Source organism: Drosophila rhopaloa, unplaced genomic scaffold, assembly GCF_018152115.1.
Source record: "Drosophila rhopaloa isolate 14029-0021.01 unplaced genomic scaffold, ASM1815211v1 contig_159, whole genome shotgun sequence".
Lineage (NCBI taxonomy): Eukaryota > Metazoa > Arthropoda > Insecta > Diptera > Drosophilidae > Drosophila > Drosophila rhopaloa.
In genome coordinates, this window is record NW_025335038.1 from 92423 (window position 1) to 117792 (window position 25370).

At 40.4% G+C, this 25370-nt stretch overlaps 9 protein-coding genes across 12 annotated transcripts in view; 6 read left to right on the plus strand and 3 right to left on the minus strand.

Annotated features, from left to right (window-relative positions):
- Positions 1–21: 21 nt before the first annotated feature.
- On the plus strand, positions 22–1075 carry LOC108042203 (augmin complex subunit wac). Its single transcript, XM_017120382.2, has 4 exons — positions 22–215; positions 273–375; positions 431–743; positions 798–1075. Exons 2-4 carry the CDS (start codon positions 372–374, stop codon positions 970–972), a joined length of 492 nt encoding a protein of 163 aa, XP_016975871.1. The 5' UTR covers positions 22–215; positions 273–371; the 3' UTR covers positions 973–1075.
- Positions 1076–1077: 2 nt separating this feature from the next.
- Positions 1078–6358, minus strand: LOC108042194 (staphylococcal nuclease domain-containing protein 1). The gene is made up of 4 exons (XM_017120370.2): positions 6114–6358; positions 4013–4853; positions 2289–3724; positions 1078–1887 (listed from the first exon to the last, which is right to left on the minus strand). The coding sequence occupies exons 1-4, from the start codon at positions 6204–6206 to the stop codon at positions 1477–1479; spliced, it is 2781 nt and encodes a 926-aa protein (XP_016975859.1). The 5' UTR covers positions 6207–6358; the 3' UTR covers positions 1078–1476.
- Positions 6359–6473: 115 nt separating this feature from the next.
- LOC108042202 (39S ribosomal protein L17, mitochondrial) lies at positions 6474–7669 on the plus strand. Its single transcript, XM_017120381.2, has 2 exons — positions 6474–7121; positions 7184–7669. Exons 1-2 carry the CDS (start codon positions 6924–6926, stop codon positions 7514–7516), a joined length of 531 nt encoding a protein of 176 aa, XP_016975870.1. The 5' UTR covers positions 6474–6923; the 3' UTR covers positions 7517–7669.
- On the minus strand, positions 7652–8103 carry LOC108042204. Its single transcript, XM_017120383.1, has 2 exons — positions 7806–8103; positions 7652–7749 (listed from the first exon to the last, which is right to left on the minus strand). The coding sequence occupies exons 1-2, from the start codon at positions 8092–8094 to the stop codon at positions 7703–7705; spliced, it is 336 nt and encodes a 111-aa protein (XP_016975872.1). The 5' UTR covers positions 8095–8103; the 3' UTR covers positions 7652–7702.
- Positions 8104–9665: 1562 nt separating this feature from the next.
- LOC108042201 lies at positions 9666–12031 on the plus strand. 3 transcript variants are annotated; one of them, XM_017120378.1, is made up of 5 exons: positions 9666–9768; positions 10062–10322; positions 10402–10539; positions 10647–10826; positions 10975–12031. In XM_017120378.1, exons 2-5 carry the CDS (start codon positions 10106–10108, stop codon positions 10995–10997), a joined length of 558 nt encoding a protein of 185 aa, XP_016975867.1. In that variant the 5' UTR covers positions 9666–9768; positions 10062–10105; the 3' UTR covers positions 10998–12031. The 3 variants fall into 3 exon arrangements, with proteins under 3 accessions (XP_016975867.1, XP_016975868.1, XP_016975869.1); XM_017120379.1 differs by having other exon boundaries at positions 9683–9768; positions 10068–10322; XM_017120380.2 differs by having other exon boundaries at positions 9752–9768; positions 10080–10322.
- A 1889-nt stretch (positions 12032–13920) lies between these two features.
- Positions 13921–18335, plus strand: LOC108042200. Its single transcript, XM_017120376.2, has 5 exons — positions 13921–14090; positions 16032–16503; positions 17417–17554; positions 17888–18100; positions 18158–18335. Exons 2-5 carry the CDS (start codon positions 16047–16049, stop codon positions 18187–18189), a joined length of 840 nt encoding a protein of 279 aa, XP_016975865.1. The 5' UTR covers positions 13921–14090; positions 16032–16046; the 3' UTR covers positions 18190–18335.
- On the minus strand, positions 14412–16024 carry LOC108042199. The gene has a single exon (XM_017120375.2). The coding sequence runs from the start codon at positions 15667–15669 to the stop codon at positions 14518–14520; it is 1152 nt and encodes a 383-aa protein (XP_016975864.1). The 5' UTR covers positions 15670–16024; the 3' UTR covers positions 14412–14517.
- A 684-nt stretch (positions 18336–19019) lies between the features above and the next one.
- Positions 19020–20543, plus strand: LOC108042196 (mitochondrial import inner membrane translocase subunit TIM50-B). Its single transcript, XM_017120373.1, has one exon. It carries the CDS (start codon positions 19213–19215, stop codon positions 20473–20475), a length of 1263 nt encoding a protein of 420 aa, XP_016975862.1. The 5' UTR covers positions 19020–19212; the 3' UTR covers positions 20476–20543.
- A 3846-nt stretch (positions 20544–24389) lies between these two features.
- LOC108042191 (rho guanine nucleotide exchange factor 4) overlaps positions 24390–25370 on the plus strand; it is a 39020-nt gene continuing 38039 nt past the window's right edge. Inside the window, exons 1-2 of one of the 2 annotated variants that reach the window (XM_017120354.2) lie at positions 24390–24491; positions 25194–25360. In XM_017120354.2, the coding sequence (XP_016975843.1) occupies positions 25229–25360 (132 nt within the window). In that variant the 5' untranslated portion in view covers positions 24390–24491; positions 25194–25228. The remainder of the gene's footprint in view (positions 24492–25193; positions 25361–25370) is intronic. The other variant, XM_044457483.1, reaches the window with a different exon arrangement.

A 25370-nucleotide genomic window follows, 5' to 3' on the forward strand; every position in this document is an offset into this window, starting at 1 on the left:
TCACACTGGTGTAATGTTAATACAACAAGAACAAAATTGTTATTTTCAGAAGTTATCAATGGTTAATTGGACTAAATAAATATATTAATTCATTTTTATTTGATCTTAACTTGTTATCAATTGGAATTGGACTTTTTTTAATTTACATAGCGGCCCTGAAATGTTGCATTTGTGAATATCGATAGCTGGGAAACCATCAAAGGCACCAATAATTGGTAAATTAGAATAACATATTGCAACTAGTTACGACTGTTAATTCATTTCTATTCAAGTTCGTCAACTAATGTACATTGTATGCTCAACCGGCTAGTTACAATCGTGATAAATCTCGACGCGATAGTCTGCCATCGATAGTTTGCTATCCATTGAAAATGCGTGAGTTTTGCTTAAACCGAGCTGGTCGTTTAAAAATTGACTTTATGAATTGCAGAGAACCTGAAATTGCAGGAGGAAATCAAGTCATTGAAGGGCCTTGGCCAGCACTTTAAGGATCAGTTAAAACTGGCGAGCATCGAGCTTGGCGATTTCTCCGACGAAGACCTGGCACTCCTTGACAAATGCGTCCAATACTATGCCTTTTCCCAAATCTACGATTCTAATCTGAATTTTTTGCGCGACTATTACTACGGCAAGAAAAGGGACTGTCTGGAAAATAAACGAACCAAGGTCCAGCAACATTTAGAGCTGCAGCGCATAAAGTCGGCCATCGAGATGGCGGCTAAAGACGTAGCGGTGTTGGAACGGTAATGGGAACTTGAACTCGTAGTCTTACTTGTGACTAGAACCTGCAATTACAGATTTAAAGCGGCTGCGAAAGAGCGACTAATTCCGGACACCGTTGCCTTGCAGCGAAGAAGCCATCAGGTTGCCACCAAACAGGGCTTGTTGGACCGACAAAAAACGCTCAAGATTCCGAAGGACTTTAACATTGAGAGCGTAATTGAGAAGGTGGATTCGCTGGAGCGCCGTTAGTGAATTGCTTGGACTTGGTTTTTTTTAAATTATTTAATTGTATTTACTTAGTAATGCAAAAAACATTTTACAATAACATAAAATCTGCAAATTTAAAAGACAATGTTGAGGTTTACGAGTTTCGCATGCTTCTCTCTTTTTATATAATATTTTTATGGAGGACAAGCGCTTACAAATTTTTCAATTGTTGCTAGGTTGGGTCAAATATTTATTAAAAGAATCATGATGAAAAAACTAAAAAAACAAATAATCTGGTAATTTGCCAGCTTAAAGCATACAAAAAATGTACTGTGTTCTTCCATGCCATTGCTCACATGTATGTATGTATTTCCAATGTGGTATATGTATCATATATATTGGTGTGTATAGATAGAATTAGTAATTTCATATTCATTAAGTTGTTGCTTGTTGTTATGTATATAAAGGGCGGGTATCTGGCAGACAAACATTTCGGCTAGCAACGCGCTCCACGCCACAGGCCTACTCGATAGTTCCTGCCATTTTTTAGCGGAATTCCGGCGCGTCGTCCTGTGTTATATCGCCGTACTTCCAAATGGCCAGATGTGCTGCTAGAGCTGCCTCCTGCGCGGCTTTGTACTGATCCACAAGGTCTTTGAGCTTACGCTCACGACGTTTCTCGGCCAGTACTAGACCCTCGGCGACCAACTGTTTTCCAAAATCGGCTTTAGTGGTTGGATCGTGCAGCGTGGCCAAGTTCGGCGACCCAGCTACCTTCAGTTCTACATTAAGTTGGACCTTGTGGTTTAAAACGTCTTCGGAAAAGGCACGCAAGGCTTCTTCCTTGTCTTCGTTGTCAGTGGGTAGGACGACTAAGGCCAGCGCGTATTCCGTGGCGTACGGTTTTTCGCTACTAAAGGCTGGAGGCAAGGCGGCCAAACGGTTTGTGGGCAGAGTCTGAAATGGTGAGTTTAAATTAGAACAATTTAATTTCTTAATTTGTATTAGATTTGGGAGTGTCGCAACTCAAAGACTTTTGAAGCATGATTTGGACGCCCCCAGCCGCTCTGCGCTCTCTCCTCGCACGTCAACATCCTTCTTCTTTGAACCTTCGGTTGATCCAAAAAATATGGAACTACCTATGTAGCTTTGAAGAGAATACCACGCGACTCGGAACGGGGATCACATTTAATGCAGCTGTAGGGTTTACCTTACGCCCTCATGCCACGCATATAGTCACTTGGAGAAGCATTTTTAATTTTGCAAGCTTATGACTCATGCGTTTCACTTTAAGACGGAAACGGATCTAAGGAACTTGCTAAATGCACAAGTGCTCTATACATAGAGATGGCACTTACCTCCTTGTTGCCATAATCGATGTACAGGACGGTAGCGTTGCTACCCTGAACTCTTTCCACCTTGGCGCGGTACCATTGATTATCAAGAGTAAATTGAGCGGCCACAAGGTCGCCGCGCTTAGGTGTGTACGATCCAGCTATGGGTGGATTGGACAGAAAATCTGCATGAAGCTTGCTCATTAGTGACTCAAGTTTAGATCCGTTGTCCACGGACTGCGCGTAGAATGTCAGAGCTTCGGTAATCTCGGTGACAATTACGTTTTCGTAATTGACTTTGCGCTCCACAACCACCTTGTCCTCCTTCTCCTCCTCAACAACAGTTTTTTCCTCAGGCACTTGCTCCACATAGTTGGCCCAGATGTTTTTCTTGGCACCCTTGGCGCGGTCTTCAGCACTCTTCAGCAGGCGATAGTATTCAGATTTCTCCGCACTGAAGTGTACTTCCGCAAGGCCCTCTTCAACAAGGGCAACTGACAGGTTTGCACCGCTGTCCGTCCAAAGCCAACCGATCACTGAAGATCCTGCCTTGTCGGTGGTATCGATATGCACAGAAACGTCTCGTTGCAAAACACGCTCCCGGGTAAAGGTCAAAGCCTCGTCGCCAAAGGGTTCTCCCTCTTGGGCGGGAACACCATTCAGCGCCGGGCGGGAAGACCGCGGACACGAGATGCCGGCTAGCAGGAATGTCACCAGGCAGCTGTCCTTTGGCACAAACAGTCGAAGGCGCGATCCGCTAGCAACAAACTCGACAATGGCTTCAGTACGCAGAGCACGCTGCCACGACGGCAAGTACTGGACTTTAATTCGGGAATGGTCAACAGTCAGATCGTTTACTCGCAGTGTTGCGTTATCTTTCTTTGCGTGCAGTCCCTTCAGCCCCTTGATGGCTTGCTGCTCGGCAGCAATTAATTGATCATAGGCGGAAGACCTCTGATCGTCGTCCTGCCGGTAGCGAACACATGTAGCCAAGCCCTTAGCCACCATAGCCTCCGCAACGTTTTGACCACCTATAGAGACCGTGTAGCAGTACTTCTCAGGGAAATTTTCACGCGGGGGCGAAATGTAGTCCAGGTTGCACTGCACTTTCTTGTTAATTAGCTTCTTGCGCAGAAACTCGCGTGCGTCAAACATATGAGGAATTTCGTAGAGTGGCCGATAGTTTTTTCCGCGAGGTGGGGCTTTTACGATTTCCTCGCCGTCGGTGCCAACTACCGCCCGTTGGTCACGCGGCGGCCTAATGGAAGAAAAGAAAACTTTCTTCACTTGACCGTTGGAGAGACGTACATTAATAGCATCGCCATTGAAGACCTCTACTACGCTTCCGGAGAAGTCTTTCTCTTTCGAATTGAAAGCGGGGGTTTTTGCCTGATAATCTTGCCATTGGCGGAGGCGTTTATCCTTAGCAACACGCTCCGCAGCACGCAGCTTATCGGCGCCTGAAAAGTGAACGGTGAAAGTATATTAGTAAAGTAAAAACTATAGTTATTTTACGAAATCGGCCTAGCAGAAGTAAATGTAGACGGGGTGAAATGAACGCAGCGAGAATAATTAGTCACCAAATTCTTGGAGTCCGTCCTTTTTTTTGGCAACCGATTGCTAACAGTAAACAGCACAACTATAAGTTATTTACCAATTCGGTGCTGAGCTGTGCAATCGAGCTGCCGATTTGGTTTACAAAAGCTTTATTATTTCTTTTAATAAATTGAGTATATTGTTAAGCTTACCAGTCTTCATAACAGCCATGGACCAGTCAACACACTTGGCAAGTCCCTCGCGCAGCAGCGATTCGGCAATGTTGCCCTTTGGGTACAGAATCGTTCCAATAAAGTTGGAGTTGTTGACCGATTCCAGGCGGATTTCCACATCCCGCTGCAGAAGGCGGGTCTCCACGTAGTAGCGTGCCTCGTCGGCAAACGGAACCTTAACACTTAGGTCAGGCTTGCCATCAGCGTCCAGCTTGACCCCTGGACACCGAATGCCAGAAATCATCAACGTGATGTAGTGAAAGTCGGGCAGCAAGAACGCTCGGACGGTGGAGCCATCGCGCACGTGCTCGATGATGGCCTTAACGGGCTTTCCACCGTAAATGTCGACGAGGTGGGCGGGATTCTCGTGGGCCCATTTAATGTTGCGCACCTTGTCGGCGACATTCGGATTTGTTGTCCACTTGCCGCGGCCAGCGGCACGCGCCTGGTCCTCCAACTCGATGAGGGTCTGCTGCTCGGCCGTGGGACGTCCCTCCCGGCGAACTGACACCAGGCCCTCACGCACAATAGACTCGACCACATTCTCGCCAGTGTCCTTGTCTTTGCCGATCCGCACAAAACCGTACTCCCTATTCGAGTTGGCGGGCTTATCAAACGTGAACGTTACCTCAACACCGATCAGCTTCTTGCGAAGGTACTCCCGCGACTCCCAGGCCCAGGGTTCGTCCTTGGTCTCGTCGCCGCCGGCGCCGGGACGGCGAGCTAACTTCGGGGCCAGGACATGCGAGAAGGTAATTTGTTTTTCCGGGGGCGGGGCACCTTTCGTCGCGCGGATAACAACAGTGTCGCCGGAGAGAACCTGAAATAGACAGAAGGTTGGTGTTGGCGAGTGAGGTTAAAGTAAGTGCACGTGTGGCTAGAGGTGGACGAGATACGATGGCCCCTATCGCAGCTTGGTCCACTGCGGACAAAGGCACTATCGATATTTCTAATATTTTTGTTAAAATTAAGGAAATTTGGGTGAGGAAAAAAAGTGTACTACAGAAACCTATTAACTATAAGACAACATAAAATTTCGTCTTCGTATTTAGAACGTGCTATGCATGTTTAATTAAATTAAAAGATAGCGCCTGCGCTAGAATTTTGCCGTATAGTTCCAATCGAAAAATGAAGTATCGGTCTTCGAATTAATTCATGCAGGCCATCAAATTCGGTGATTTGCCCTAACTAAAAACAGGCCGTTTCCAAACCGGTTTAGGGTGCAGGAGAAATTCAGGCACCCTGGGATAAACATAGCATGGGTATACGCTTATATCAAACTGGACACAAAACAAGCAAAGGTCTGTATCCACGAAAAATTTATACGCTATGAAAAGACAGCGCACAAAAGCCAATATGTAAATGCACAGCTATCAAAGCGACGGCTATTACCTGTACGATCAACAGGTTTTTGACTCCCCAAGGGGATGTCGAGATTTTGTTTGCTGGGTGCCAACGTCACCAAGCTAGATTCTGCCCGGAAATTTTGTAACCTCTGGAAATTGATAGTTGTTATCACCTCTGTCGCCGACAAAAGTCCACGAAGCTGACTGAAAATGGTGACCGCACACCGTCGGCTCCCAATTGGTGAAAGTAGGTGACGGAATACGCTTGACCAGGCCAGTTACATTTAGAAATGTGACGGCGTTCTGAACGCCTTTGTATTCATCCAGGAGGTTAGAAACGAACTCGTTTGGCGCACTAATTAAATATCTTCCGATTCGTTGGACGGGGGGAGGAGGAAATGCTCCCTAAGAAAGTTTCGGAGAGCCGCTGCCGGCTAACCCTCCTGGTGTCGTAGCAGTCCCACAACAACACCGCCAGAAACAAAAAAAAATCTGCCAGCTTGGCACCTACTTTCATTTCTTCGGATCGGAAGAGCGTGTGCAACGTGTCACACACGCACCGACGGTATACGCGTCTCTTTCACACCAGTCAGAGTTGCACTCGACCGCTTTGGCCGCCGCATTTGCCACGCTGATGGAAGATAGTAAAGGTTTTACCCGAACTTTCCAGGGTTTAGGGAGCGGGATTAAGTGCCCAAAATGCAATAACAAAAAATCAACCCACAGCCACTTACCTGCTTCACAATGCCGGACAAGGACTTTGAAGGCGCTGGCGGGGCGTCTTTTGCTGCTCCGGCAGCTGTCGCGCTGTTCGCTGCTGTTGCCATTTTCTCTTCGGATGCGGGGAAGTAACTAGCAGAGGGCCGTGGCAATAGACTTCAATTGCGGAATATTGCTTTGATTGCGTTTTGGGGCTTAACACCGCTTCCAACCTAATGAACTTATTGGAGAAGGAACCGCACCGCACACAAAATCGAAAAATTTTCAGTGAAGTAGAGGTGGAAAAACTTCGATGGCAACATCGGTGTCATCGATGTTTTCATTGTCGATGAGTTCTTATCTAACGATTTTTAAAATAAAATGGTCGACATTCGAAATTTGTAAAATGGTCACACCAAAAAAAATGTGTAGCTCTTGTTACCAAAGGCCGTGTTCATCAGATATACATGATTATTGATCCGTGATGGATCATTTGGTTTTGCCGACCGACTTAAAGATTCATTACGCAATCTCAAAAGCAATCGGACTGTAAATTGGCAGTGACGTTGTAAGCAGCTCCAAAAATTCAATTTCAAATGCCTCTTCTATTGCCAGATCGTTTCCGTGCACCACCGAAATTGCAGCATTGAGCACAACATTTGTAAGAACTTCAAATTCAAAAAACTCTGACAAAACATCGATGTTTTTTCCAAAATCATCGCAACCTTACGTATCGATTACCCCAAATCATCGGCTTGGAAATATCAATACAGGTCCGATAGCTGTCCGCCGTTGCATTGCATTACGTGATTCGATTTCTAAAAAAATATTAAAAGCCATTAAAAATGAATCAAGCCGATGTAACAAAGCTTATGTCTCAGCTGCGCATCGCTGTCCGACCCAATAAACGTAATCTGAAAAACGCGGATGGACCGGAGGGGAGGCTGCTGAAGCTGCGTAAGACCGTAACGGCGTTGGTAAAGCACGAGCGCATCGAACTATTCTACAATCGAGCTGATGAGGCCCGTGGCTACGCCGAACTGGTAGGCAACCACCGGGTTATTGAATTCTATGACAATCCATCTATAAAAGCTTTAATTCGCAGCTTATTTCCAATGCCATACGCCATGGGGACCGGCACAAGGCCACAATGGAACTCGCTGATTACTGGCTGTTGGAGAAGCAATTGGTGCACAAGCTCTTCAGGGTGCTGGTTCCGCGCTACGAAAACTATAGTGTTTCTTACACTCGCATGTACAAGGCCCCTCGGGACTATCCCGGTATTTACTACCGACAGTCTGTGCTGGAGCTTCGCGGCAATCCCTACCCTTCGCTTTTGACGGATCACTCTCAGAATCGGAGTCTACTGCACAATGTACTTCTTGACGAGGCAAGGAAAGAGTTCAGACGCCAAAAACTGCCTGAATTAGTTATCTAGTTAGTCCATTGACTCGTTGGCTGCCTCGCAATTATTTAGAGATTGGCAAGCAGATTGTCGCTCAGAAGGCATTTAAGACTTAAGAGCCGTTTTATTATAACTGTTTTTATATACACGAAACAAATTGTTTAAACTCGCTAGTTTTATAAGCCACCTGCTGTCCATTGTCGAACTTATTTTAACAGGCTAAATCTTACTGATATTGCAGTGGCTGAAGAAATCCGCTATCCAAGCTGCAGTTTAACAAGATTAGCGTTTCAAGGACTACATTTCTTAACGGAGTACTTACTCTTCCCAGTAAGACAGGTATCCCGCAACATTTCACAGTGGCTGTAGAAAAATTGGTGCTCATTTGTTGATGTCGCACAGACGGGCAGAAATGGATCACAAGTGGCAATAGCTTTACAGGCTGGGCCGCCGTCTATTACTGGCAGAGACACTGACAGTGCAAGGAGCACTAGAATGTTGAATAGCAGAAACCAAGCCAAATAAATCTTTCTTTCAGATGTACTTGCTGAATTGTGCGTTGTAGGCATCTTAAATTGATAAGTTGTCTCGAAAGTATAGCACCATATCATAAACAAATTGGGTAAGCGGCTTTAAGTTTTGTTAATGGAAGTTTGATACGATCAGAACCTTTAGTTAAAGCTATTTTATTAAATGTTTTTTTTTCCACTCAGTCCCAGATTGTAGGAACCCAAACCTGCTGCCGACACAAACAGCTATCCAACAACTGATAAGCACTGGCGAACCTACGCGCTGATGTATACTAATTCAACCATGTTCCTGAACCCCAAAAGTTGCCATGGAAACAAGCTCGGCACTCTGGCCAAAGAATCAATGAAAACTTCACCTCCACTTTTCACCGGAAGCTTTTGTTCGTGTACTCCCAGAATTCGGTATGAATGGGGTTGCTCAACTGACTGGAACATCGGCTTTGTTTGTTGACCAGTGGTTCGTATTAAAGTGCAAAATCGAGTATGCACTTTAATAATAATCTAATGAGTAAAAATTTAAGCAATTTGTTTTTATATTGTACTTAAAGAGATAAAGTGAAAAGGTCAATTTAAACTTCAGTTCATTACAATATTATTGACCATTTTCTGCGCCTGGTTTCTTTTTCTATATATAAGGTTCCTTTTCCTTATTGTTAAGTGATAGAGCTTATATTTGCACTTCTTGTGGATTTATACAATTTAAAGAAACATGTACGGCCTGTTTAAGGAGGTGTTATAGTGCGTCATCAATTCGATTGTTGAGGTGCGGTTGCAGAACAAAACGACAGCCTACCACGTGAGGCCGGGTCAGATGGCTTAATTACATTTGCATTATTAAATTTTATGACAGCTGTTGAACTCAATAGAGCCTACAAATTGACCCCAGGTTTTTGGTTACGAGGCGTTGCAGTGCCAATTAAGCTGATGCAACCCCTACATCTGACGAGGTATGCGATGTTCACTTTGTCCTTATTTCGTGGCACACAGATTCCGCCTATTTTATATGTGTAGCCCTATTTCCAATGGCTAATCCTCATGTTAAGAAACGAGTTGTAAAACAACATTTTCGATTACAGCAAACTACTACTACTAAATTAGGCACGGATTGCCAAAACATGAGTTGGACTGTGCGCCAGATAAAAATAGGGTTGGGTTGGCTCATACTGGAAGCCACACAGCAGTGAACTAAAGGCCGGCTTTGGGAAAATATCAGCTTCCGGTGACCATTGATTATTCCCCGAAGAAGAATATTGACCAGACAAGCCTTCGCGGCAAAGAAAATCTTATATTTAATCAGGTCTATAGGGACTAATTGGCAAAGCAGCGCTTTATTTTCCTAAATTTCCATTGGATGGATATACACATGCTCTAGGCGAAAATAAATGCGCTTCAAGTAAAGTCGTAGTACATGAAGCGCATTTATTTTCGCCTAGATTATAGCCAACATGAGGTAGTTGGACAACCTGCATTCAGGATAAAAATAAAATATTTAAGTGTAAAACTTGCGCAGCTCATTGATAAAAGCCTAGGCGCGGGTGCGCACTCTCTCAGTACATACGGCGAGAGAAAGGGCTTTCTTATGAGCATAAAATCCTGCAGGATATTATACATGCCGTGGCCTTTTATGCTGCAGTCCTTATATATTTCCATTCAGTTTCGAAGAGTCCTGCAACGAGAGCAGTAGATACAATCTGTCGTCAAAAACTATTCTACGCTGTGTCTGAGTCTGGAGTTGTTTTGTGTGTATAACTAACGGTAGGTCCTCATTTTTATCGGTTGGGTCCAGGAAAAATTATTTAAAACTGTGCTTATAAATTTGTATTCTGTGTCAAAGAGTGCAACAAATGGGATGTATATGTATATTAAAGTTAATAAATTCTTCTGTGCATTTGTGCTATATGTTTATATTGAAAAAAAGGGGCATGGCAATTGCAAGGCGAATTTATTAGAATTGTTCTATTTAAAGATACATACACTAATTATTTCAAACATATCTTTTTTTTGACGGAAATTACTTTTAATGTATCTACCATATTTTTTGTGTTAAGGTATAGGTCTTTTTTCAGAGGGCAGAACTAGGAGAAGTCACACTATGAGAAATAATTACAACGCGCTTTTACTGGCATCGTTTCTAACATGGTCGGGAATGTTGTGCAGCACAGTGTTAGGCACCACAGAAGGCCAAGAAACACCCCTCGCACTCCCTGTGTCGGAGCAGACCCAGCCCACCACAGCAATTCAAGGAGAAGTGTGGGAGGAGGACGATCACGAAGTGTTAATAAGAAACGAACGTGGCACCAAGAGCGACGGTGAGTCGAAAGCTTATTCTGAGTTTGTCCGAGGGCTGCTGGTCCAGGAATTAATTTAGTGTGGTACTAATTTGTCTAGGTTTGTCGTGCCGATATGGCAAGAATCCGTGGACTGAGTGCGATACAAAAACCAATACACGTTCCAGAACCTTGACATTAAAAAAGGGCGATCCACAATGCGACCAAACGCGAACCATTCAGAAAAAATGTAAAAAAGGTAATTTATAAGAACTTCCCAATTATTTTCTAAATTAGTAGTGAACCTGGAAAACATCTCTTCTGTTTCCTGCATCGATTAATATCGTTTTCATTTATTGTTAACAGCATGTCGGTATGAAAAGGGATCCTGGTCAGAATGCGCAACTGGGCAAATGACTAGAGCTGACAAATTGAAAGCTAGCAGTGATCCGTCCTGCGAAGCAACGCGTGTCATTAAGAAGAACTGCAAGCCCGGAAAGTCTAAGGACAAGAGTGCCAAGGAGCAGCGTAAGAATAAAGATAAAGGTCAGTACGCTGGTTAAGAATTTTAGATAAAATACTTCGTTCCCAAATGTAACAAAAAATCAAAACAAAAAAATTACCTCAGAATTTTACTATTTTCCTTACAAAACTGTTTACAATAGCTTTTTCTCTGTTTTTCATTTACATGCAGCTGCTCGCAAAGGACGCGCTTAAGTATTAATTTCATACTCGATAATTTTAAATGCCCCGTGTTGGTTTGCATCACTCCGATGCAAAATAGCTTATGTTGAATAATTTTTTTAATAAATCGATATCAAAAAAATCATAATGACATTAATTGTCTGCTATTTATACCCGAAAAGCATTTTAATTAAATGCACAAATTGATTAATGTTGTTGTTTGGTTTTCAAGCAAACGATAAACTTAATATACAAGACAGTACGTTTAACTGTAAGACGTAATAGCAACTTTGCGGAATTTTAAAATATTTATGCAATGCAGAATAAAATATATTCATACAATACCACACCTACATAAATAAAAAAGTATTTAGTTTTATCCAAAAAGAAAATCATATGTACATCCAAGCCAACATCTACCATTCTCTGAAATGATGCAAACTGGAAAGGCACTTGCCTTATCGAAATAAAGGAAAATTATTAAATGCAGCCTCTTAAATTATGTGACTGTTTACACCACTTCCATAAATTTAGCCGAGTTGTTCTTTAATTGAATGAAAATAATAGTCACCGTAAATTTAAAATGAAAACCAAACAATTAATCTGATTATTGATGTAAAAATTCGGCAAATATCAGCTTCTGTGTCTAATCTCAAAAAAAAACAGAACGGTATTCCGAAAAAGCAGAAAATAAATTTTAAATTCATAGAGACGGTAAAAAGTTTGTCATTCCGGATAATATATTAATAAAACACTTAGTGTAAATATTGTAAAAAAAACGTACTATAGAAAGAAAAAAACTGAAAGATAAAGAAACAAACATGACGGGTCTAGATCACGGATCCGTCGTAGTTGCATCGTAGGCGATTGGCATTTTAAAGTAGTTTCTAACTCACTTTCATTGGGTACAATTAAAATATAAATTTGGAAATACCATTCCCAAAATTATTATACAAGTCGAAATGCAGGCATACTTACATACTTATATTCATACATATTCTGATCAAAAATTATACCATTTTAAATACATGGTTTATCGTTTAAATAAACAGGTATTTAACAGAGAACGTTAACTACGACTTAATTTTTTGTCTGTAAGCAGTTTTACAGCAAAACCCCCCGTACATTCATACCTACAAAGTCAAGAAGAACAGCTCACATACACACAGCATGCAAATTCATAAAAACGTCATCGTTAGGGGCAGTATTTATCTGAGTCTTTTAATTCCATAAGGAAGAGCAAAATCGACTCCCCTAAAATAAAGTTAAATTTGTTTACGTACGTATACAACAAAAGAAAAAAGTAACTGAACTTTAATAAATACAATTATTACGAAAACAAAAAAATAAATAATTTTTTATACAATAATTTAATGGGCTAATAAATATTCTTACAAGGATTGCGTATATCTCTCGAGCAGCAGTTATGGTGTTGTACTTTTAACACATAAGGAGAGCATTTAATTGTTTTTCTGAGATACGACCATGCGCACATCGATTTTTGTTGGTAATGGTAAATCTGCCTTTGTATTAAGGATATCAGTTGAAATGCATTTAGCATAGGGATATAAAACCATTTGACTAACCAATCGAAATTGGCAAATAATATAACGCAGAAGGTTAGAATTATATTATTAATATAATATGAACAGCCTTTTACACTTCTTTCGGGTACAAGCAGGTCCGAATCTTTGGGAAAACTTTTAAAATGTTTCGGAATCATTCTTTGTCCTTATGATCAATTAGGTCCCCAAAGACTTAATTGTAAACGGAAAATTAAAATAATTAATACGTTATAAAACCCTTGACTAAGAAGCACTTTTGTAAGTATCCGGTATCTAAAATCTTTCTCGGTTCTTCCTAAATTTATATGTTCCCTTTAAAGTTGTTTTAGCCAACATGCATTTATTTCTTGCTGTTTATTTTCTTGTCTGCGCCCGCTCTTTGTTTTTTGACCAACATAGATCTGACTCTCTGAAAAATTACTCAAAACATGTTTGGCGGACCTCTCGGAAACAAAATGGAAATGGGAAAGAGAGAAATGTACTCAAACTGACTCAAAACTGTATCTACTTGCTTTTTGATATACATAATTGTAAACTGCTCGAAGAACTCCAATCTGTTACACAATGCGTGGTCATTGTTTACATTTAGCAACTTACTTATGTATGTATCTATGTGCATCCATGGACATAGATAAATTATGGCTTATCTTATCACTGACAGAACAGCGAAGCACAAATTTATTTGGCTTACATTTGTTCCATGGGATTTGGTTAATAGGTGCAAGAAGGTTGTTTCCCTGCATACATAAATATTAAAATTTACCTTTCAATCACAGAATAGAAGGAAACAACATTCTTAGCACATAATAAGGCGTCTGTTTGTACAGCATTAAAATAGCCTTCTAAACTTTCTTATACCATCTAGACTCAAAACTGATACCATTTCCCGCTTATTTACATACATCTTCACAAATACCATCGTACTATGCGGTTCCAGTAACACGTAAACAAGTATTAATGTACTTGAATGTTTTTATCAACAGCTACTTTAGAAACATCAAGAATGTGCTCTTGTAAGCGATAATAGTTATTTATAAATGCAACTGGTTTGGAAAATCATACAGTACAGGAAAAAGAATAAAAATAATGAAGGCAATTAATAATAATCTTACTGTTAATATTCAGTTAGAAAATCTATAAATAGGAGACAAGAGCAGAAAATAATAGGTGTTTATTTAGTGTTATTTTTCCACAATTTGTATCTCTTCCTAAGCTGCCAGATTGCGTACCAGATGAAGGTAGTGTAGTACCTAAATTTTTTTCATCGCTGTGTATATAAATTTGTTGATGTTATAGGAAGCAAGTTTCAGTGCTCTTGCCGCTGCTCTCATTACACTCTCTGGCTTTTTGAGCAGTTTTCGAGCCTCTCGAGCTCCTCGAGTTGTGGCGTTTCGCCCACTCAGTTTGGCCACAACTCTGAATGCAAGCGCGCCGATCGTAAACCGCCGTCTTCAGTGAAGTACATTTCCTCAAAAATTTCCTCCGTATATATTTTGTGGAACCACAGCCTGGAATTTGAATCCACTTGCCAATGACCGGATATTTCCTCTCTAAGATTTGAGTGAGTTTTAAATTCTGTTATTGCGTGTGCGCGCGAAGCATTAGTGCAAGGCACCCCCTTCCTGCTATCAACCAGAGAGGATTCGCGTTGAGTGAAAATGCCATATAAGAGTTTTTAATCTACCGATTTTAGTGGAATGTAGGCGCTAAGTCTTTGAGTAGACTGTAATTGGAAAAAACAGAGTTGGACCGAAATTTGTTTCTAAAAATATAAATATAAAAAATATTTAAATCCACATGCTCGACATATCTCCATTTATTATATAACTCCATAGAAACCAATATTATTTTAACTACTTTAAAGAAAGGTGTGTTTCTAAAGCACATGTTTTGATCTATTAAACAATTATTGCATTTGATTTCTTTATTATATTGACAATACTTCCCTATTGCTGGAAACACTTTTAAATTGGTGTTTTTGTGTCTGTTTAAATTTTGTCGTGTTCGTTGTACACTTCATGTAAATTTTTGGGTCGAAGATTTTCCTTATGGATTAACAGATATTTAGTCACTTTTTGAAGTTTAATAACACTTTTCCCAAGTGCATCAGTTTCTATTATTTTGAGAGCATTTCCTAAGTACATGGCCACATCCAACTTTTTCTGGATTATTGTATTTTTTAATCTAAGCTGCTGCTGAGTATACAATCTCATCATGGGATCGTCTTCTGGGGGTAAATATGAATCTCTCTTAAGAACACTATCGGCCTTTTTAACCGAATCGCAGTTTCTTTGTCTTTGTCCGAGCAAGCTGCATACTTCTGTTTGCGATTCGTGCAAAAAGCTGGGGAAAAGCTTGTTTTTCATCAGGCGGGCCTTACACTTTTTTTTTTCAATAGCATCGCTTATTTTTACAAAGCGCCTGTGTTTTTTTTTTGTCTTTGAGGAACCTCTCTCACTGTTATTCGCCGGCGTCCGCAATAAAATGTGATATCCTGATCTTGTCTCAAAAATATCCGAGAGCTCGTTAATTTTTAAGCGCAAAACATTTTGCTCGAAGCAAAAAGACATTTGAGTAAGTTTAAAGGGGCCCAAGTCACCACCGTATCGAGCAGAGCAGCAATCAGAGATCGCTCTAGCCAATTTCGGAAACTCGATTTCGCCGGCTTTTAATCGATTCCAGGCCTGTGAAATATTATATAGGGCTTCCTCCTTAGTTCTATTCACTTGTCGTTTACGGAATGAAGAAAGTCTATCTGATTCATTGTGTTTCACTAATATGTGCCTGCATCGAAGCACGCATCTACAATTGCATTTACATTCTTTTCCGGCAATTACATTCCATCCGTCGTGTATAGCTCCAATGTATTCATCTGGCGGCAATGTGAAGAATATTTTTCGAGTATTTGTATCATAAAAGTAACACTCCTTAGTTCTGTACGCTAACCTCTCTTCGCAACCGACAGGAGGCTTGTTATACTCTGTGGGTTTAGTTACTTCGCCAGATCCACTATATGGGTTGTTTTCGACGACGTCGCTCCAATCTAGATTTTTAGAGCCCGAACCAGAACAACCGCATGATTTTCCAGAATCGTTTTCTTTAGAAGACGAATCGGAAAGCTCAGAATTTTCAGAGTTCATGCTTACACAATATATAAAGTTCGTGTATTTATATAATTTCAACTCCACAACACTGTTGAAGTTGTACTTTTGTTGTTCTACATTTAGAAAAATTTTTCAATGCATTCTAGATTCCTCGAACTGCCTTCAATTTTCGATTTCTTCCCTAAATGGGCGGTCAATTTATGGCTTTTGCGAGTCACAAACATTAAAACTGCGTAAAATTTTTCCGCCGAAGATATTTTGTAAAGTTAAAGGGAGTAAAAGTGTTTACAAAATAATACAGTACACATGATTTCGTTCAACTTTAGTAGCTGAGGCATTAAGCCATGTCCGTCTTTATTTGTTTATTATCTTCTGATTAAGTTTTTTATAAATTTTAGATTTTCAAAATAGCTATGAATTTTATAATCCTTTTGACCACGGTTCTGCAATTAGTCTTGGTGGTATTGGCGCAGATTCCGTCGTCTGCGGAAGGCAAAGGCATTTCTGATGGCATTCGCCTGGTTATGGAGAGGAGTTCCGGTAATTTAGTACATTTTCGTGCGTCTCGAGGAACTCTGGAGGATGAGAAAGTCGCTTCCACAACAAATGGCGACTCTCACCGCCTCAGGAACAATCGTAAGCCGAACAAGTCGCAGGAGTACTTTCAGCAGGTGCACAAATCGGGTTCTCGGAAACTAGTGGTTGCCGGAAATAGCAGTGCAACAACACAGCACTCACAAACCAAACCCAAACAAGGCCACAAAAACACTGATAAGCAGCAGCGTCAAGGAATCAAGCAGCAGCATGCAGCACATAGCCAACACCACGGAGGCAAAAGGGCAGGACCCAAGGCGAAGACGTCAGAAAACGGTACGAAATAGAACAGCTTTGGTTATAATTATACCCTTGCAGAGGGTATTATAATTTTGGTCAAAAGTGTGCAACGCAGTGAAGGAGACATCCCCGACCCTATAAAGTATTTATATTCTTGATCAGGATTACCTCCTGAGTTGATATAGCCATGTCCGTCTGTCCGTCTGTTTCTACGCAAACTAGTCTCTCAGTTTTAAGGCTATCGAATTGAAACTTTGCACACACCCCTCTTTCCTTTGCACGCAGTATATATGTCGGAACGGCCGGGATCGGCCGACTATATCCTATAGCTGCCATATAACTGATTGATCGGAAATGCCATAACTTTAGTGTTTGTAAAGTTAGGAAGCTGGGATTTCCTATGGGTTTTATTATTGGCCAATCAATCCGACCTACCAAATTTCATAAGGATCGGCCAACTATATCCTATAGCTGCCATATAACTGATTGATCGGAAATGCCATAACTTTGGTGTTTGTAAAGTTAGGAAGCTGGGATTTCCTATGGTTTTTATATTTGGCCAGTCAATCCGACCTACCAAATTTCATAAGGATCGGCCGACTATATCCTATAGCTGCCATAAAACTGATTGATCGGAAATGCCATAACTTTGGTGTTTGTTAAGTTAGGAAGTTGGGTTTTATTTTTGGCCAATCAATCCTATCAAATTTCATAAGGATCGGCCGACTATATCCTATAGCTGCCATATAACTGAACGATTGGAAATGCCATAACTTTAAAGTTAGGAAGTTGGGATTTTTTATGAGTATTAAGAATGCATCATATGAATAATTTTGGAGAATATAATTTACAGAGTATTCTGCAAGGGTATATCAACTTCGGCTCCGCCCGAAGTTAGCTTTTTTTCTTGTTTAAAATTGAAATTGATTATAAGCTTGGCTGTTGGCAGGGTCGACCTGTCGGTACGCTAAAAGCGCTTGGTCAGACTGCGATGGCAAAACCAACATGCGCACGCGAGTTTTATCTCTACGGAAGGGAGAGCAAAACTGCTTGCCAACTCGGACTATACAAAAGAAATGCAAGAAAGGTGGGTACCGGTTACATTCATTTTACAATCATTCACAGCATCCCCACACGCAAAACGAGGATCTCTTATAAAGTGTAATAATTTACAAGATGATTCATTTCCGGGTAAATAAGTCCAAAAGCCTCACCTTATTTAAGTTTGTCGAACTATATACGCACATTGCCTGTGCAATCATGCCCCCAATTACTGCCATGTACCCAGTCATATTGCATCTAAAATTGTGTTTTCTTTTCCTATTAACACTTTCCCTTACTACTTTTTTTTGAGAAATACTGCATTTTCCGTTTCCCGACTTCTGAACAAAATTTTATTTTTCCCATTTCGCTTTGGAAGGCTGTCGTTATGAGAAGGGTACCTGGTCTCAATGTAACGCTGGGCACATGATGAGGGAGGATAAGTTACAAGCTGAGGCAGTCGGGGGTAGTGATCAGAACTGCGATCCCGTGCGTACTGTCAGCAAGAAATGTAAGGAAAATGGAAACTCGGGTGGAGGAAAACATCACGGCAAAAATCGTGGCACAAAAGAACGCAAGCAAAAGGAGAAGGGTAAGGACTCGCAAAGAAAAAGTGTGATCTACTTAATAATAATTTGTTTTCTCACAGGTACCCGACGAATTTCGTCTCACGATCAATAATCGTTTAAAATTAATCATATTCAAAATAAAAAAATCATAATCATATAAAACACACTACAAAAAGATTCAAAGCATTTTTTGGATATATGTATGTCAAAAAGTTTTGTAAAAACATATAAAACCTGGATTTACTCAAAGCTTTTAAAGGGGTTCTTTTTATTTGTTTACTAAAGGTTTCCAATTAGGAAGGCCTTAATTTTGCTTATAAAGATGTTAAAAAAAAACACAATTTACTTTGACACTCCTCTGGTTTAACAGGTATTGCGTGGTTTGATTTGAAATTGTACAAAAAAAGTCGAGCCCCCAAATAGTTTTTAGTTTTAAGAAAATAAATACCCTTCATAAACATACTAAGCTACTATTAGAACTGTTGAATCCACTACATCTTCCACCCTTGGTATACCTTCCAGCATTGCGTTCAGGGGGTATATATATTTTCAAATTGGTTAGCTGAGTAAGGGGTATTTTATAGTATGCTATTATTTTATCTACGTATGTGCAATAGGATAGGGTTCTGGGAGCATCCTTTTGAAGTAGTGATTGCTAGCTGGCAAGATGGCGGCTGGAGTATTTCCGAGCCAGTCTTTTGCTCCACTTCTTAGTTAAGGTAAGCCTGGCATACGCACCATTGAAATACCAAACTTTAACCTCAACTATAAATATTTTGGTCAATAAAAATTCAGGATTGCGCAACATGGCAGACAAGCAATATTTGTGGATTCTGATAAAAAGGTATTTTCAAAATATTAAATTATTTAAGGATACTCCTACCTATTTTAAGTTTTTGTGGATGAGTTGTTAGTTGGCTTTGGATTTATTTGACATTTACTTGCAGTCGAAAAAAACACGACCAATCGGCTGTCTGCGACAAAATTTCAATAAAATAATTTACACAGAAGAAAAAATTAACTCTTCCTTGGCTGGTCAATACAAAGATGTCAAATTTTATAGTGGCTTATTATTAAACTGAATACCAAACAATTGATCGGCAATTTGAGCGCCGAATAAATCTTCAAGTTGCCAATGCCTTCAATAGCCATAGTTCGTCTTTTAAATAAATGCCCGCGGATTGGTCGCAAGATTATCAACACGTCACGAGCGCTGACCTTTGGCCTATGGCGCACAATGGTCGAAACACTTCAGGTGGAGGCCGATGAACCGGCAGAAACTTGTGAAATTCAGAGGACGAGGACGAAGCCAGGCTGCATATCGTGCTTTGGATTCCGAACTCTTGTGCACCGCCGCAATGCAAGTGCATCTTTGGTATTCATTGTACACCGACGCTACTCGACCTATGAGAAGACGTCTGCGCAAATCCTATCGAAGCTCTTTCCCCAAACTTCTGGTGAGCCCAACGACGAGGAGTGTAGGAAGCGTCGCAAACGAGAGGAGGAGGAGGAAGTGAAGGAAATGGAGCGAGCTTGGAGCCGTATGAAACTAGGTTTTGCACTCTTTGGTATAGGAGGACTGCTGTTCTCCTCTTGGGCCATATATTACTTTGGCAAGCCAGCACTGGATAAACAGGGAAAGGAAGTTAAAGACGAGTTTAGTCAGCTGCCACTAACGCAGCAATACACTGCTCGGACCTGGAAGTCGGTGAACCACTTCCAACGATTCATACAGGAGCCGTCAAGTCAGAAGCTACTTCCTGAACCTCTTCAGGCGCCGTATGTGCAGCCGGCGTATACCTTAGTGCTTGAGATTAAGGACGTGTTGATACACCCTGACTGGACTTACGAAACCGGCTGGCGCTTTAAGAAGCGTCCCGGCGTTGACATATTTCTTAAAGAATGTGCTAAGTATTTTGAGATCGTTGTTTACACGGCGGAGCAAGGAATTACAGTGTTTCCACTGCTCGACGCCCTTGATCCAAACGGTTTTATTATGTATCGTCTGGTTCGTGACTCAACACACTTTTTTCAAGGACATCACGTAAAGAATCTTGACAACCTGAACCGAGACCTAAAACGTGTGGTGGTCGTGGATTGGGATAGAAACTCCACCAAGTTGCATCCTTCAAATTGTTTCTCGATCCCGCGATGGTCTGGAAACGACAATGATACGACTCTCTTTGATCTTGTGTCGTTCCTGAGTGTTCTGGGCACCAGTGAGATAGACGATGTCCGGGAAGTGCTGCAGTACTACAATCAATTTAATGATCCCATATCTCAATTCCGGGAAAACCAGAGAAAGCTAAGTGAGCAAATGCAGGCCGATGAACTGGAAAAGAATAGCAAAAAAAAGCTTGTTGTCAAGAATTGGTCCCGGGGCTTCATAAAGCATTAAAACGTTAAGGTTTTGATTTTTTATAATTAGCCAGGATAAATCCAATAAAAATGTTAAAGAAAAAACAATTTTTCACTTGATTGTTGAGACCCGTGTGGTTTTCATCCAGATCTTTCTTAATTAAATGTTGTTTTTGATATTGATGTAATAGGATCTGGTCAAAACGACGTAATTTTTTTGCGTATGATTAAGGGGGGGTATAGTTAATTCGGTGAAAAGTCATTTTTTAAAAAATTTTATTGGCGATACGAATAGTATCAGATGGAATCATCTGAAATGCAAAAATCCAATTGCATTAGTTAAAAAACAAGAAAGGAAAGCTAACTTCGGGCGGAGCCGAAGTTGATATACCCTTGCAGAATACTCTGTAAATTATATTCTCCAAAATTATTCATATGATGCATTTTTAATACTCATCAAAAATCCCAACTTCCTAACTTTAAAAACACCAATGTTATGTCATTTCCAATCGTTCAGTTATATGGCAGCTATAGGATATAGTCGGCCGATTCTTATGAAAATTGATAGGTCGGATTGATTGGCTAAAAATAAAACCCATAGAAAATCCCAACTTCCTAACTTAACAAACACCAAAGTTATAGCATTTCCGATCGTTCAGGTATATGGCAGCTATAAGATATAGTCGGCCGATTCTCATGAAATTCGGTAGGTCAGATTGATTGGCCAAAAATAAAACCTATAGAAAATCTCAACTTCCTAGCTTTACAAACACCAAAGTTATGGCATTTCCGATCGTTCAGTTATATGACAGCTATAGGATATAGTCGTCCGATCCCGGCCGTTCCGACTTATATACTGCGTGCAAAGGAAAGAAGGGTGTGTGCAAAGTTTCAATTCGATATCTTTAAAACTGAGAGACTAGTTCGCGTAGAAACAGACAGACGGACAGACAGACGGACAGACAGACGGACAGACGGACAGACGGACATGGCTATATCAACTCAGGAGGTGATCCTGATCAAGAATATATATACTTTATAGGGTCGGAGATGTCTCCTTCACTGCGTTGCACACTTTTGACCAAAATTATAATACCCTCTGCAAGGGTATAAAAAGAAAACTCGACAGCGTTACCTGAGAAATTTAGTTGACAACATCTGTGCAAAATTTCAAAACGATCTGTCCGATGGATTTTGCAGGATCGTGTACACCGACTTTGAAAGTTAAAGTTTAAAGTTTTGGACACCCATACAAAATGTTCTAACTTACCTACGATCAACTGCCCATAAGTTCGGATGCTTTACTCGGATCGATCTAAAACTTTAACACAATATTCTCAAGATGTTGAGCATTCAGAAAAAAAAATGCAAAAAAAAAAAATTTAATAATATACTCCCCTTTAAGGACAGTTAAATACTTGGCCATTCAAAAATAACTTGGCCAATAAAAAAGCAACAACACCACTCTCTCAGATACGCCCACTGGCTGATTTTTTCTCAATCCTAATCCAAAGTAAATGACAATCATTGTTACCGCAATTTAAATTCTTTTTGAAATCTCAATGGATCGGGTTATTAGTTATGAGCAGACCACCAGATTTTTCCGGTTGGGGCAACACTTTTTGTAACAATCGATAGTTCGGTATTAGTAATGAGCAGACAATGATACAATAACATAAGGTAGTCTCGTCGGCTGTCTAAACGTTCGGAAAAAAGAGCGCTGTGGGAGGAATTAAGAATCAGAGACAAAAACAACGCCTAATTTCAAATTCCAAATTATTAAAAATTAATTTATAAAAATAATTGAACTCCTTTTATTATGAAAGTCAAAAAAAAACCCTGATCCATTTAAGGGTTAATCCACACATTCTATTGTCGCTCTGCTCGCACTTACTAAACAGTTCCCATCTCACTCGCACTCATTGTTATAATAGTAGGGTACCAAAATTTTGCCGAAGAGACTACCTTATGTTATTGTATCATGTAGCAGATTTTTCCGGTTGGGGCAACACTTTTAGAAACAATCGATAGTTCGGCTCGTCCTTTTGCCAATCGAACTTCATTTAGTAAAAACCTTAGAAAAAGTTAAACATAAAGCCCAGTATCGGTTAAATAAGCTGAATTTTATAGTAGCGCGCTTGCACAGTTCTGAGTTGTTCGTCAGAGCGTCAGATCAAAAGGCGGCGAAATAGTAATTCCAAAATTGATTCGTTTTTCGTGGCTCACTGATCTGAAGGTCCAATTGTGGGAGAGAGATAAATGGACTGGGGGACACCACCAAATCAAAGGCGCTGCGATGATGAGTACCTGCTTCCTTTTCTGGCTTTGTCCATTTTTGATCAGCTGCTCATGGTGTTCTTCGTGGGAATCGCCTTCTTCGCCGTGTTCCTTGCGAAGATCCAGGTTCATCTCCCGTAGCCCAAATTCCGTGCCCAAAATATTGTACGTTGTACAAATTGTAATTGACATAAGCTTGCTGGAAAAAGATGTAAAAGAGTGGGTGAGTTCAGCATTTATAAGACATTTGGGTAAGAGCTAAGTATTAATTAACAAGAAATGAAGCAAACTTCGGCAAGCCGATACCCTTGCAGTTATTACAGATCGACTACATTTCGAGTTCTATGCCCTTATTATGCCCTAAAAACAATAAAACTATGTCGATTTTGCGCTGAATTTTGCCATCGTTTCTATGGCAGCTATATGATATTGTTGTCCGATTTTAATTTAATTAAAAACGTAAATCCATAATATTAAAATATTTCCAAATCACGAAGAACAAAAAAAAACAACAATGTTATAATTTGTATCCCCTTGCAGAGGGTATTATACTTTCAGTCAAAAGTTTGGAGCGCAGTGAAAGAGACATTTCCGACCCTATAAAGTATATATATTCTTGATCAGCATCACCAGGAGAGTCAATCTAGCCATGTCCGTCTGTCCGTCCGCCCGTTTCTACGCAAACTAGTCCCTCAGTTTTAAAGCTATCTGCTTGAAACTTTCCCAAAAGTTGTCTTTCAATTGCAGGTAGTATATAAGTCGGAACGAGCCGGATCGGGCGATCGTAATGTGGCTGGACTGACATTTTGTGGTTGGTTTCAGGAATCTATTATTGGATAACATGAAAAATGCAAAACAAACCAAAACAACTAAAATAATAAATGCAGGCCCTGAAGAAATCGCGTAACAACTTTTAGCAGTCAAATGTCAGGGGTAAAATGAAAAAATGTTCTTTGATGCTTTTAATTGGTAATATGCTTTAAAATTACTCCAGAAATTTTCACCCAGGAGGAGCAAAACCCCGTCAGCCCAGCAACATGTTGGTTTCATTAAACAGTGTCCGTGAACACGTGCTAAAACAAAGTTAAACGGGTAGGCCGTTTGAGCAACTCCCACACACATTTTTTATGGGAGTGCTTCCACAACCAACAATTACGCACTTCACACCACTAGGTGAGTCATGCGCAGTGTCGTTAGGGGAACTGCACACATTTAGAAACCTTAAACAAAATGTTGGTCAATCCTGCAGTATGTAACTAGTGCACATTTCTCAGGCGTGAACTTGATATTTTAGTTTTGGAACATTTAATATACTTGATTCTCTTGTGCACATATTTTCAAAAGGATATTTGCAAACCTCCGTGCGTCGCCTCAAAATATAAGGCCATTTGCTTCTCATGATAGGCACATACCGACATGGCGATTCCGCTGGGTTAGGTATACATAGGTATACTGAGAATAAGCGTGGAAATGTCAAAGTCTGGCTAATCAAGGCGCAGGCGTCGGATTTGCTTGGCACGTTGTCTGGCACTCTCTCATTTGGACTTGGCATCCTGAAAAGAGATGCACAGCATCCTTATGAGCCGTAGGGCAACTGAAAGAAACGCAACCTTCCTATTTACGAGCACAAGCTGCTCGAATCGCGAGCGGAGCCATTTCAGTTTGGTTTTGATGTAACGAACGGAACGTTTAAATATCGCGTCTCGTCTCAGTTGTACGAACTTAGGTGCCACTGTACACAATAGGGCACTTGGAAGATACTACAAAACGAATGACAGTGTGTGTATACAAGGATAAATGGTTTCGATTGTGTATAACCTACAAGATATTCAAATATGCCATATAAACAATGATATTTAAGTCTTAGCATATTACTGCCCAAATGTTTTAAGTTATCCTGCAAACTCACATAATGACGATATTTCAGTAGTTGTTACGACTGTAATCCTAAACAGTCTTCTATAGCTCCTGGGTTTATAACTAATAACAATCCTTTCCCTACCCAACTCGCACTATTTTGTCTGTTTGCGGCTATAACATATGCATATGTTTGCTTCAACAACCTAGGTCGAATTAGTCATGAAAAAGATTTTGACTTAAAGTATTGGCTTCGCATCCTTCACAGCCACACCCTAAAATGAGTATGTTTTTATTCACTGGGGGAAATGACTCAATTAACTAAAATAGCGTGGCAATACTAGCACAGACGAATAAATTTAAATATTTATTTAGGTATGACTAATAGCCTAGGCATTCGAAAAGATTGACACAGTTAAAACTAAAGAATAAATGAATGCAGTATTCATAGCCCTTAAATAATTGTTTTAGACATTAAAGTAGCTTGCCATTAAAGCGAACCAATAATGTATTTTTAAAAACAATTATCCGAAGGGATCCTTCCTTCTGAGCTTCACGCCCTCATCAATAAATTATTAACTTTACAACTCAAGTTTTCAAAGAAATTTTCCTTATTTATCACAGCCGATTTTCGAAGGCTTGTGCGAAGTCTGTAAAGAATGACCACTGAAACCTATTCTGACTTGACGTATGAGCGAGGAAAGGTGTCAAAACGGTCGTTGAGACCAAAGCTATTAAAATTAACAGATGTAACGATACCGCACCGCAATCGAAAAAAGAACAAAGTTAAGGTGAATATGC